The sequence below is a fragment of the Eleutherodactylus coqui genome, chromosome 2 (assembly GCF_035609145.1).
Source record: "Eleutherodactylus coqui strain aEleCoq1 chromosome 2, aEleCoq1.hap1, whole genome shotgun sequence".
Taxonomy (NCBI): Eukaryota; Metazoa; Chordata; class Amphibia; order Anura; family Eleutherodactylidae; genus Eleutherodactylus; species Eleutherodactylus coqui.
This window is the reverse complement of record NC_089838.1, coordinates 287,488,592-287,502,384: the sequence shown is the minus strand read 5'-3', so window position 1 is coordinate 287,502,384 and position 13,793 is coordinate 287,488,592. Positions and strand designations below refer to the sequence as shown.

Here is a 13,793-nt window from a genome sequence, read left to right as displayed (position 1 = left end):
TTACAGAAGAAAAACCACAAAAAAAAAAAAATACACTTAACTGTGGGGCCATCTGTTCATACATATTAAAGTCACTGACTTTCGGGTATTCCCACAAATTCGAAGACAGGGGGAACCCAAATCCTAACCAAAACTGCTTGTGCATTCTCATTCAGCCACTTTATTCTCCACCTACTATACTGGGGCGAATATTTTGGGAAAAAGCATCTCAGGATCACTGGGGCCCCAGTTGTTGGACTGCAACATTTATAGCAATTCTACAAATCTAAAGGGGTTGTCCAGGAAGCCTTAATACTGACACAGACCCGCAACATCAGAATTTCCACCTGTGGCCCAGTTTCGGCACTAGATCACATGGTTGGGTCTCTCTGAGCGGTCACGTCCTCAAGTGGGCTGGCTGTTATGCTGATCTTAAAGGGAATCTATCACCATCTTTTTGCAGCCCACCGATAGCGCCAGAAGGTAGTGACAGACTTGATGATTACAACATATCTGTGCAGTAGTTTGGAAGAAACTTGCATTTTATTAGTAACAACCACATGGTGGCTACAGAAAGTCGTCCTGGTTATTCATGAGCTACAGCTAGCCCCACCCACCGCATTCTCCATCCACTGATTAACAGCCATCTCTCTATCCACAATAGTAGAATAGTAGGCAGACAGCTGTCAATCACTGCCTGGAGGGCAGGGTGGATTCGGCTAGCTGCAGCTAATTAATATGGAGGACTACTTAATGTATCGTGTCTGGCTGCAACTAATAAAATGCAAGCTTCTCCCAAAGTACTGCACAGATACATACAGCAGACATATCACCATAATCAGCATGCCTGTCACTACATTGTGTTGTGCCAAGATGGTGACATATTCCTCTGCCCCTGCTTTGACCGTAAGAAGGGGGCTGCTTTAGTAATTTAAATGAGCCAGTCAGACCCCTTGATGACGTGATGGGCACAAATGACTATCTGGTGGCTTAAACTCTGCCCATTTTGCAGGGCACATTTTAAGTCATATATGGCTTTCACATGTTTGTCTGCAGGACATTGCAGGCACGTCTTGGGAACAAGTCATAACACCCATAAAAGTGGCAGGTCGTGTTGCTCAGGGCTCCCTAGGCACGGTGCATTCCTCAGTAGTCACATTAAAACCTCTGCTCACCATCCTCGGGGCTGGAGAATATTCCCAGGGCATGAGTCTGATCAACCCATTGCAGACGGAAGCCTCGGTCTCTGGAATGCAAAAAGTCAGAATGCTGGTTTCATTCCAAATACCTTCATAGCAAATGGCATGGACTGATGCTAGGAAAACATTGTGCAAGACAATTCCTAGAAATGGTCTGACTATTACACGGCTGCAAAACACATTACATTGTATGAAGATACTAGGCAAAAAAGGGAAGCCGTCCGGTCTCCAGGCTGCAGGCAGCAGGGTATAGCGACAGTCACTTATAACGATGGCTTTAGCAGTTTCCCAAATCTTACCTTGCAGGGACAAACTATAGAGGAATCCAATCAAGCTTGTATGTCATTATATATGCAAACTCCCCCTGCCCTCCTCCTTCCAAGTGCTGATTGACAGGTCCCTGCATGTTAAGGCCCATTTATACGTAACAAATGTCGCTCAAACGAAAATGCGCGATAATCATTACATCTAAACGTAAAGCCGTCGAGCACTTCTCATTTGTCACCCAGTTTCAGCCAACATAAAAATAAAATCGGCGGCTCACTCACGTCTCGCTACGTTTAAACGCTCCCCGCGCAGTGTTACACATAGAATGTATAGCACTGACCAAGAAGTGAGCGATTCTCAACGATGATCTGCCGGCTACACATTCTGAACGAGCGACTGCAAACAAATTAGTGGTGAGGTCACTCGCTTGTGCAAATGAGAATCTGCTTGTGTAAAACGGGCATTACCTTGCATGCAGAAGGATCTGCCAATCCATATTTGGAGGGAGAAGGCGGCGTGCATGTACGAATACACATGAGCTCCACTGGACTCATCACCGGTCCTGTAAAGCTTCAAGAGTAAGACAACACCACTAAAGCGATTGGCCTAAGTGACGAATTGCTGAAATCAGCACTTGGCACTATACCCTGGGAAGCTTAGTGGACCTGACAGGTTCCCTTTAACGCATTGCCTCTTTGTAACAGGAATGAGATGGAGTAGTCGGCCACCTGGGGTGCAGATTTCAACACGTGATCGATCCTCTGATCACCATTTCTGTAAATTAGGCAGGGCCTAATAAGCATCCATGCACAACAGGCCTGAAGGCCATCAATAGGTGGTAAGACAGCCAGGGGCCCAACTGCTGTGGTAGGCATTAACTCACATCTAAGGGCTCAAATGGCCAGAATCAGAGTAATAACCGGTTCTGGCCATTAGAACAGGATGCAAGCTATATAATATATACACACAGCTCCTGAGCCATTACTGCGCTGCAATAGTACGATGGCATGCCAAAACTACGTAGTGCCCACAACATACTACTATGGTGCAGGAGAGCTTCTGAGTCGGTGCCGTGCACAGAACATAAGCTTATATCACACAGCGTTAAGGGGTTAAAGGTACTTTTACTCGTTATTGATAAATAACTTAAGAAATATATCTGATCAGCAACGTTACCTGTATTCCTTAAAGGGCTCCATAAGATCCTCAGCTGTGAGCTGGGTGGAGAACCCATACACTTCAATAACGTGTCCAAACCTTCCACGGTCCACCTGAACTTCTGAAAACTCAGAAAAATCCCTCTGAAGTGGCTGAATGTGGACATCCTTCACGCAGACGTGAGAACTGATCTAATGTAAGCGAGAAAACAGTAGCAGTCAGACGTTACACAGGCAATACCCTCCTCAACGACTCCATATTACCACGGGTGGGCACCATCTACGGGCCTAGTGCCCACAGCCGTGACTGGCTCTGCAAGGGGAATTCCGCAGCGGAGTCCATCACGGCGCCCCCCCCCCAGAGACCCCATACTTACCTCTGGATCCGCTGCCTGATGTCCCACATCCCGTGCCGGCGCGCATATGCAGTACAGCCTAAGGCCTCCTTCACACGGCTGTAGGCGTTTTTACGTGCGCCCACTGGCACCATAAAAACACGTGAATGAGCACACAACTCTAACGTTTGTGTGCCTGTTCAGATGGCACAGCCCCAGCCGCATATACACCGAGGCCGCAATGCCGTTGTCTCCCCCCTTCCCTCTGGCTGTTTACAATGGGAGTGGGCGGGATGGTGGTGGAGCCAAGCACCCGCCCCCTGTCTGCAGCCAGCAATGGGAGGAGGTGGGGCAGAGCTTAGCTCCGCCCCCTTTTATTGCATACAGCCGAAGGGGAGGAGAGAGTAGGAGAGAAGAGGGAGGGAGTTTAGCAGTCACGCTGCTAAACTCCCTCCCACCTCCCTTCTCTGGCTGCTCATTGGCTCCCATAGGAGCCCATACAGCGGCCGACGTATTCCGGCCAGAAAGATAGTTCCAGGACTATCTTTGTGGCCTGGCATAAAAGCACCTGGCGCTATATTTCACAGCGGGATTATGGCCATGTGATCTGGTGCATTGGTATCCAATGCATCAGATCGTATTGTATATCGTCCGGCCATGCAAACGGCGGTCGATACACACTCATGTGAAAGATCCCTTACCAAGACTGTCACAGGATTGTGCAGCTAATTATTTTACATGCTTTTACACTTTTACATTAAAAAAGCTTTTACTAGCTTATTAAGTGATGACATATATGATCAGTGGGGAGCCGACCACATGGACCACCATGACCCCACGAATGAAGGGGCTGCCTCATTCACCTCAACACTTTTGTAGCCACACCTAAAAACGTAAGGATATTACATAGTCAGAGCTGTACTTTGGTTTCATAGCTATCTATTTAGGAAATTAATTACACCAGGTGATCTTCCAGGTCTGGGAAGGAGAGGCTGAATGGTCATCACTGGTCGATCACCGGTAAGTGTCGACTTGTTGTATAATGCTCTCCAAATCAACTTTCATTTATTTGAGGGTTGAAACTTGTTTCACACAACTTAATGTGACTCTATGTTCCCCATAATCAACTAATAAGTAGTGTGTTTAGTATTCACCTCTGCCATGAGTCGCTCCATTATCTTCTGCTGCTCTTCATCACTCTCCGCTGTCTGTTCCAGCTTGGTTTTTTGAACGAGGGTCTTTGCTGTTGACTCCTCTTCTACAACTTGGTCTTTTTCGGATTCCACACTACTCCTGGGTGATGGACGTTCAATCTCTGCCTCGTCCAGGGTCATTCCTCTACTCACCATCTTCTCTTGAGCCTCTATTCTAATATCAGCCTGGTCCTGAATCTCCATCTCTATCTCCTCTTGAGCCTTCACTGACATCTCTGCCCGCTTTTCACCCTCTACTGGTATTTGAGCCTCCTCCCTAGACTCAGCTGGCATCCCTACCTCCTTATGAGCTACCTTCTCTTCATGAGCCTTTGCTCTCACTTCTCCAACCTCCCGATCCTCCGACATTTCTGCCAGCACTTCACCCTCTAGTGGTATTTGTGCCTCCTCCTTAGGCTCCTCTGGCATCCCTACTTTTTCCTGAGACTCAGACGGTATCCCTACCTCCTTACGAACCACAACCTCCATCCCTTTCTCTTCCCAAGCCTTTGCTCTCACTTCTGTGTCTTTCTGACCCACTGTCATCTCAAGCTGTTCTTCACCCTCTGGCATTTGTGCCTCCTCCCCAGATTGCACGGCCATCTCTACTTTCTCCTGAGCCTCAGCTGCAATCCCCACCTCACCATGAGACATTTTCTTCATCCTCTTTTCTTCATGAGCCTCTGCTCTCACTTTTGTAACACCTTGATCAATGGTTGTCATCACTGACTGCTTTTGACCATCTACTGAAATTTGCGTCCCCTCCCAAGGCTTAGCAGCTGGCATCCCTACTTTCTCTTGAGTCTCAGGAGGCATCTTTATCTCCTCAAGAGCCAATGTCTTGCTCCAGCTTTCCTCATGAGTCTCTGCTCTGATGTATGTATCCTGATCCACTACTTTGAGCCCTTGCATAGCTTTGGTCATTGTACTTGCCTCGACTTCCTCCTCCACCTTCTCTCCCGGTCTACCATGGTCAGCTGCTCTTTTCTCAGATGCCACTTGGTCATCTACTGATTTGTCTACCACCTTCTTAGTGTTTAATCCAGCCTGTTCCTTATCCATACTATCTTGTTTCATATCCAAGTCATTTGGTCCATCTTCAGCTTTCACTATTGCTAGCTGACTGGATTTCATTTCCTGGCCTCTATTTTCAAGTAGTTTCTGGCATGCAGCTAAGTTCTCTACTCTATCACCACCACTGTGCTCCATGTTTGAGGTCTTTTGCATATCGCAGCTCTGTGCCTCGTATTGAGCCTCTTCTTGTGCATTTAGCGTTACTTTCTCACATGATCTCCTTTCTGCCTCAAATCCTTTATTTCGCCTCTGAACTGCCCCACCATTCTCCCCATAATACTCATCTCCTATTGCCCCCTGCCGTTCCTCTGGCATATTTCTGTCCTTTGCATGACTCCTCTGATGTCCCTCTCCATTTCTTGCCCAGTGCTTTCCTTTAGCTGCATGAAATTCTCGGTCTGGTCTCCTGTCCTTGCGCTGCCTCCAGTTTTGTCTTCCTTTGCCCGCCTCCCATTTTTTGTTGTGCGAGGGCGTGCTCCAAAAACGCCCACGATTTTGATCATGGGAACTGGTTTTGGACTCTTCATTCTTATCAAGTAGCCTGCAGTAACAGAGTGTAAATAGGGATCATTTACAAGGTAACATGCCAGTTTAGCTAGGCTAAAAGTAATTAAATAGGTTTCAGAATATAAAAAAACAAAACAAAAAAAAACCCCCCCAAAAAAACCATCTGTTAATGTTAAATGGCCTCCCAATCTAGCGCAGTAACCCTGGTATCCATCGCTCCAGTCCTGAAGCTCCCTGCAGTGTCCACTGTTCAAGTGACATCTACTGCCAATCACTTTGTACAGCTGCTACCTTCAGGTCATGGCAACAACATTCTTGAAGTCAGCGATTGGCTGCCTGCACTTGGGCGGGGCGGATTCCGCATGCGAGATCCCGCAGTGGAATGCGACCTGGTGCCACCAGCGTACCTCTCTCCGCAGCTTTCTTGAATCCGTTATGCGTATGTGCCAGCTGGCACATGTGCAGTCCACTTGATGCTGCGCCATTGCTAGGCAGTGACACGGATTCCGCTGCCCATCTGCAGATGTCAGTGTGGGCGGGCCGCCGATCGGAGGGCTTCCATTGACTTTAAAGGAAGTCATCCGTGCGGAGTCCACAAAGTATCGCAGCAAGCTGCGATTTCTTCTCCACGAGTGGGGAGAAAAAAAAAATATATAAAATCTTGCAATCAATTTCTGCTTATGGAGATTAAATTGCAATTTGCCACAGCATGCTTTGGGCTGGATTTGCTGCAGAATTCACAGGCGGATGCCCGCTCCCGATTCTGCCTGTGTGCAGGTGGCTGGAGAAGCAAACAAAATAATTCTACATAAACCTCTCCCACAAATAGAACAATTATGTGCAGGCCTGTTAACATTCCTTAGCCATAACACTATCGTCATCTCAAAAGATATAGCCATAAACAGATGCCAGATAACATGGGAGCCTTGAGCTGAAATATTTGCTGGGAACACACAGCACATGGAAGGGTTAAATGTTATTTGGTTATATGCTAATACAGGTTACAATTGGTTGCACGTTATCACAAAACTTGCTTTTCTTGTGATTGGCCCACTGTAGGGTGTTTTTCTGCAAAATATATAAACTGCTTAACAATAAAAACTTAGGTGGAATCTTCTTGTGAACAGATCATGTGTTATGTGTGTTGATTCTCCGAGCCTGTACCAACCCCACCCAATTTGGCACCTATATATCCAACAATTCAGATGCGCTAACATCTTCTGTAATAAGTTACATTTAAAAAATATATATTTTTTAAATATTTGCTTGTACCATTGATTTATGAAAAAAAATGTAAAAAGACACTTTAAAGACAACCCTACTGTTGAACATGATTGACCTTTCTTACCTGATACCTGCATGACAAATTACAGTACGGCGCTGCCATCCCTCGCCGACTGAGAAGCTACTTAGTGCATCATAAGATTCTGTGAGCCGGTGGATCAGATAGCGGAAGCGGCTAGAGACCGGAGGGAACAACAGGACTCTGCACAGGAACACACAAAGGAAAGACATGTCACCATCTTCATTACGGCTTATAACGTGGAATGGGAGCGCAAAATAATGGAGGGAAGATAAGCTGATCACCTCGTCCAACCCGGTCTACACAACCTCAGAGACCCCACTGAAGTCCCCATTAATGAAGAATAGCGACGCAGCCATACACGATTATATTGTTACCAAGGTGGTTTTGCCAAGTGACTCAGCCATTTGCTTGCCCTTCAAAAATGTAGTTTTAAGAAGTGAAATACAATGTCTGATTCCCCTGCCATTAGGGAAAACCCATCGCTGCCAATCTTGTTGGCGGTTTCTACCAATTGTTCAAGTCTATGATCAGCACTAAATGCCTCTCGCAAAGGTCAACTTGAATCTTAAAAATTAGATAGCGGACGAGTTAGTTATAGCAGAGAGAAAATAGTATGGAGCAATGTATGTCCAGGGATCTCTTTGATTAGTAGCCCACAATATAATATTGGTACTAGTATGGGTTATAATGAAGCAGTCACAGACCCTGCACATGGCACGGTCATAGGCCACCTTCGTCACAAGTCATTATTATAGTAACATAGTATGCTAGGCTAAAAAAAGACAAATGTCCATCTAGTTCAGCCCGTCTCCAGACCCCCTTTATGTCTGCTCTCTACCAAATTATACCATTTTTCAATTACATAAATGGTAAGAAAATCTGCACTGAGAGCACTGGCACTTTAATAAATAATGCAGGAGAAATCATAGAAGATGATTGGGGGGGGGGGGCAAATCTATTAAATAGTATATTCACAAGAGAAAATGAAATGTCACATGATGCAAGAAATAAATATCACCCGCCTAACGCAGGAAGAGGCCAAGGGTTCTAAGGAATGAAGTGGTGTGACAGACACTTCTTATATTTAGGGACTCTATTACGACCCGGGTTGTACCACTGGATTGGTGCATTGCCAATGTGGCTCCAATATACAAAAAGGGGCCAAGAAGGGGGCCTGGTAACTACAGGCCGGTAAGTCTTGCTCCAAAAATTAGAAAAATATTCGAGGGGTTCCTGAAAGATGCATTCCTGGAGTACCTCAAGGAAAACAACTGTACAACTCCTCATTAGCATGGGTTCATGGGGGGGGGGGGGGGGGGGGGGGACCAATTTGATCAGCCTCTACAATGAAGTAAGTGTTAGGCTGGACCTGGGAGAGTCTATTGACCTCGTATATCTGGATTTCTTGAAAGCATTTGACACCGCGCATAATAGGCTGATATATAAAATGAAACAACTCAGATTGGGTGAAAACGTGTGCATTTGGGTAAGGAACTGGCTCAGAAATAGAAAGCAGAGGGTGGTAATAAATGGTTCGTACTCTGATTGGGCCACCATTGCTAGTGGGGTGCCACAGGGCTCAGTATTAGGCCCCATTCTGTTCAATATATTTATCAATGACCTGATAGAGGGACTGCACAGTAAAATATCAATATTTGCAGATAATACAAGATAATTAATACAATGGAAGACAACGTAAGGCTACAAATGGACCTAGATAAGCTGGGGGCTTGGGCAGAAAAATGGCAAATAAAGTTCAATGTTGATAAATGTAAGGTTATGCACATGGGCAGGAGAAACGGATGTCAGGCCTCACATGGAATACTGCGCACAGTTCTGGACACCGGTGCTCAGGAAAGATGTTGCAGTGCTTGACGGGGGTTCAAAGAAGGGCAGCTAAATTAATACATGGAATGACGGGACTGGAATACCCAGAGAGGCATCAAAATTGGGATTATTCACCCTGAAAAAAAGACGGCTAAGGGGCGACCAAATAACTATGTATAAATACATGAGGGGACAATACAAGGATCTCTCCCATGATCTGTTTATACCCAGGACTGCGACAGTAACGAGAGGGAATCCGCTACGTCTAGAGGAAAGAAGGTTTCATCACCAAAACAGGAGGGGGTTCTTTACTGTAAGAGCAGTGAGACTGTGGAACTCTCTGCCTGAGGAGGTGGTGATGGCAAAATCCATAGAGGAGTCTAAGAGGGGACTAGATGTCTTTTTAGAGCGCTATATATTACAGGATGTAGACATTAAATAGCCAGCAGGGTTGTTGATCTCAAATATTGATCCAGGGTTTATTCTGACTGCCATTATGGAGTCGGGAAGGTATTTTTCCCCCAAATTGGCTTTTGCCTCATTGGGTTTTTTGTTTTTTTTGCCTTCCTCTGGATAAACAAGGATGGGGGGTGGGGGGAGGGCTGAACATGGCCGCAAATTCCCACAAACACTCCAAAATTTTGAGGAAAGCCTTCCCAAGACAAGAGGAGGTTGTTCTATGTGTGAGGATTAAATGTCCACAAGGCCGTACAGTGTAGGTTTCGAAGGAAGCATGGGCTCTGTAGCCTCATAGAAGTGATCCCCCCGGTCAGGACTTGGTGCACCGAAGACCAGAAGCAGAATTGCTGCGTAGAACAAGTTGCATCCAGCAGCTCCTATCCAAGAAACAACCATGTTTACAGGAGTGTTCTGACAGTATGAAGCAGGATACACAGAGCATGGCTTCTGCAGTTTATAGCTTGTAATACACACATGTTCTCACTAGGGGGAGATCAAACACCGTTCCTACAAAATTATATGTTACAGTAGCAGAAGCTGAATGTCCTAAACTTATAAAAGACCAGATCCGGGACACTGTGGGCAACAGACCTGCATCAGGGCTCCAAAGGACAGTGATGGAACTCTGTTTTCACCTTCTTCATTAACCCCTTAAGGACACGGCCCATTTAGTCCCAAAGGACGCATCGATGTTGGGGGATTTTCATCTTCACTTTAAAAGCCATAACTTTAATTTTTCCACCAACTCGGTCATATGAGGTCTTGTGTTTTACGTGGCAGACTGTAGTTTGTATTGGTATTATTTTTGGGTGCATATAATGTATGTAAAACACTTTTTTTTTTGGAGGGCAGGGAGAGAGAAAAAAAACCAAACAAACATGCCAATTCTTCCATTTTTTCAGAGCATTAGTCTTGCAGCATAAATGACACAATACATTTTTCACACGGGCCAGTACGATTATACCCAAAAAAATTTTTTGTCACTTTTGCACAATAAAAACCTTTTCCTTTTTTTACATCATTGCATTCAAAGTCCCATAACATGATGTTTCCATGCTCAGAGCTTTGTGAAGGCTTGGTCTTTAGCGTGATGAGATGTAGTTTATATGGTTACCATTTTGGGGTATATATGGCAGTCAACATGGTACTACATGGGAGACTAATAAAGTAGCCATTCTGTGTATACTATGAGCAATCAGTGCCGGACTGAGGTTCCTCTGGCCGACCCGGTGAGAATGTACTGACGGTCGACCCTTCATCTACAGAGAGAACGTGTGCATATCCACTTATTGCATTGTAAGATATTTTATTATCACTACTGGGTCAGGAACACTCCTGTTTCTCCTTAGGGAGATCACCTAGAAGGTGAGTGAGGAGACTTGTAAGGCCATTCATGCTCCTCTGGGTAAATAAGGGAGATTGAACAATACCCCTGCAGCGCCACCTATTGGATGGCAGCATTCTTGCAAGTCAATGTTAGACTGTTTATACAAACCTTGTAACATTCCCAGTCATTGTTACAAGGCTTGTATAAAGAGTCCAACGTTGACTTGCAGGAAGGCTGCCTTCCAGTAGGTGGCGCTGCAGAGGTGTTGTTCCATCTCCCTTATTTGCATTATCACTACTCACACAAGGCACATCAACAACATGTAATAGATCATTTGAGATTATCCTATAAGGAAGAGATCCTTAGTGGCTAATTAATTATTGGCAATAAAGCAACCTCCGAATAGGGCTGTCTTTTTACTGTAGGAGAACACACCTGGTATAGGAACCTCAGGCAGGCCAATCCGACCCCGTGAGCAATACTCTAAGGGCGTATTCAGAAGTCACTTATTTACTGCAATATATGTAAAGACCATTCTGATAATAAACCCGCAAAGCAATCCATTCCCCCTCATAGCTGTGCAGATCCCCTTTATGGCAACCACTATTCTGTGAACAGTTGTACAGGCCGTCATAACAAGGGTCAATGCACACGGGCGAAAGTTCCGCGGCAGGATTTCACGCAGAATTTCCGCCCGTGCCCGCTGCCATAGGCTTGAATTAGATAATGCAATCCTATGCAGACTGACGCGATTTGACTGCGTGAAACCTCGCACGGTAAACAAATCGCGGCTGGTCACTCGCTTGACCAAACAAGAATAGGCTCGTCTAAACCATGGAGGTGCGATGACAGCCTGCAGGTTGTGGTAAGGGACATCAATCTGCTGAGAATATTGTACTGCACATTTATCACATTCATTCTGAATTATAACGCCCTCATATAAGGGAACTGCTTACACTGCAGTTATCCCAACAACGGTTACAATGGCCATCTTCATTCCCTTATGATATTTCTCCCATTGGGGCTGAACGATGGGGTTCTTATCTTTTGTATACGGCGTGTCTATACAATGTACTCACGCCTTCTGGTCCCCCTGTTGTAAGAAGTCGTCTAGTTCTGCAGATACCAAAGTGTAAAATTCATGCTCCTCTCCAGAAAGCTGCACATCGTCAATGCCCGGTGGATCCAGCTCGATGGAGGTCAAGATCCCAAGCGTACACAAACCTGAAGAAACACAGAAAGGTAAGAGTAGAATCAATTGCTTTCCATTAAATCCACTGAAAAGGTTGGGAACTTAAGCTGCAATACCAAACCTGGCCACTACAGTGAGATCGGAGCTGTTTGCTCCCTGCAAAAATCAGCTCAATGCACAAGTACAATAACCCAGCAAAGAGCTGATGAGAGGGGGTGCTGGATGACAGACCACCCCCTGTCTATTACTGAGGACCTATCCTAAGGATCTGCCATTAACAGTTTACAACTGAACGACCCCTCTATTCAACAATACAGATTTAGTCTACATACACATCACTTTTTCGTGGCTTTTTCCCCTCGCATGTGGAATTCTGACATGGAAACGCAATTTTCTAAACGCAGATTTCGTGGGCAAAGTCCGTGGGCAGACGTGCGCCAAAACGTGAGCGCAAACCATGGATTATGATGCTGTTTTTAGAGGTGGAATTAACCGCAGACAATTCCACGATGATTCCGCTGTGTGAACAAAGCACTGGCCCGGATTTACACGGACGTATTGGTGTGCGCATCGGAGCACAAAAAACATTTGCGCAATATGTGGAAAAATTGAATCCATTCACTCCAATGGATTTGTTTACACATGCAATTCAGTCGCACAACTAAATGCGCAGCGCTCCAGTATCCTGCATATTAGTGCAGGAAGAAAAAAACCCATCCTGAACTCATTAAAGTGGCCATGGCAACGTGGGAGCATCGGTGTGCGATTTATGGCGCCCGCAAAAAGGACGGTAAAATACATGATGTAAGCACAAATATGACATGCCCATTCTGCAAAATTGCTTGCAAATACGCGCATTGGGGCTTATTTACCAATACTGCGCATATGCATATATATATATATATATATATACACATATATACACATATATACACATATACACACATACATACATACATACATACACACACTCATCTATATATATATAAAAATGTCTGTCTGTCTGTCCTTTATGCGCTACTACACCATTCATCCGATCGCCGTGAAACATTGGGAAGTTGTCGAGTGCACTCCTGGGAAGATTACTGGCATAGTACATCTACCCTATGATAAATGGCGCGCGTGCGAGCGTCGTCGACAGTTACGCGCCCCCTCCCCAAGTAGATCGTTCGATTTCCATCATTGTCACTAATCCTCTCACTTCCCGATGTCGTAGAAACATGAAATTTGGCACAGGCATTGATTATGTCATAAATAGGAAAAGCTAATGGGTCCCAACTCGATTACTCAATTCTAAGCGCAAAAGAACTAGCATCCAAGTTTTACGTACGGAATATAATTCTCTCACTTCCTGATGTCATATATATATATATATATATATATATATATATATATATATATAAAAATGTCTGTCTGTCTGTCCTTTATGCATTACTACACCATTCATCCGATCGCCATGAAACTTTGGGAAGTTGCTGAGTACACTCCTGGGAAGATTATAGGCATAGTACAACTATCCTACGATAGGTGGCGCGCGTGCGAGCATCGTCGACAGTTATGTCCCCCAGACTAAGATCGACCAATGGATTTCCATCTCAAGCACGAAAGAAAAAGGCATTACGAGCAACGGGATGAGTGTTCAACCAGAAAATGATGCATCCGCCGAACGTTTCGCAAGACAATTGCCGGATATTGGGAATAGGAAAATGGCAATCAACAGATCTACACAATGTATCACATAGCCAACAAACTTTGGTAAGATGACATCAACCAAAGATAAATTGATTCAAAAGGTTTTCCAAATATCACGCAGAATTACACAAATCATCAGTGGCTCAGCGCACTGCTATATTACATGAATTACACAAATCATCAGCGGCTCAGTGCACTGCTATATTACATGAATTACACCAATCATCAGTGGCTCAGCGCACGCGCTATATTACATGAATTACACAAATCATCAGTGGC

At 45.1% G+C, this 13,793-nt stretch overlaps 1 protein-coding gene across 1 annotated transcript in view; it reads right to left on the bottom strand.

Moving 5' to 3' along the window:
• LOC136610181 (uncharacterized) overlaps window positions 1-13,793 on the bottom strand; it is a 62,660-nt gene that overhangs the window by 6,352 nt on the left and 42,515 nt on the right. Inside the window, exons 3-7 of the mRNA XM_066589424.1 lie at window positions 11,710-11,854; window positions 7,060-7,197; window positions 4,092-5,745; window positions 2,622-2,794; window positions 1,155-1,225 (exon numbers count right to left, since the gene is read on the bottom strand). Coding sequence (XP_066445521.1) covers window positions 1,155-1,225; window positions 2,622-2,794; window positions 4,092-5,745; window positions 7,060-7,197; window positions 11,710-11,854 — 2,181 coding nt within the window. The remainder of the gene's footprint in view (window positions 1-1,154; window positions 1,226-2,621; window positions 2,795-4,091; window positions 5,746-7,059; window positions 7,198-11,709; window positions 11,855-13,793) is intronic.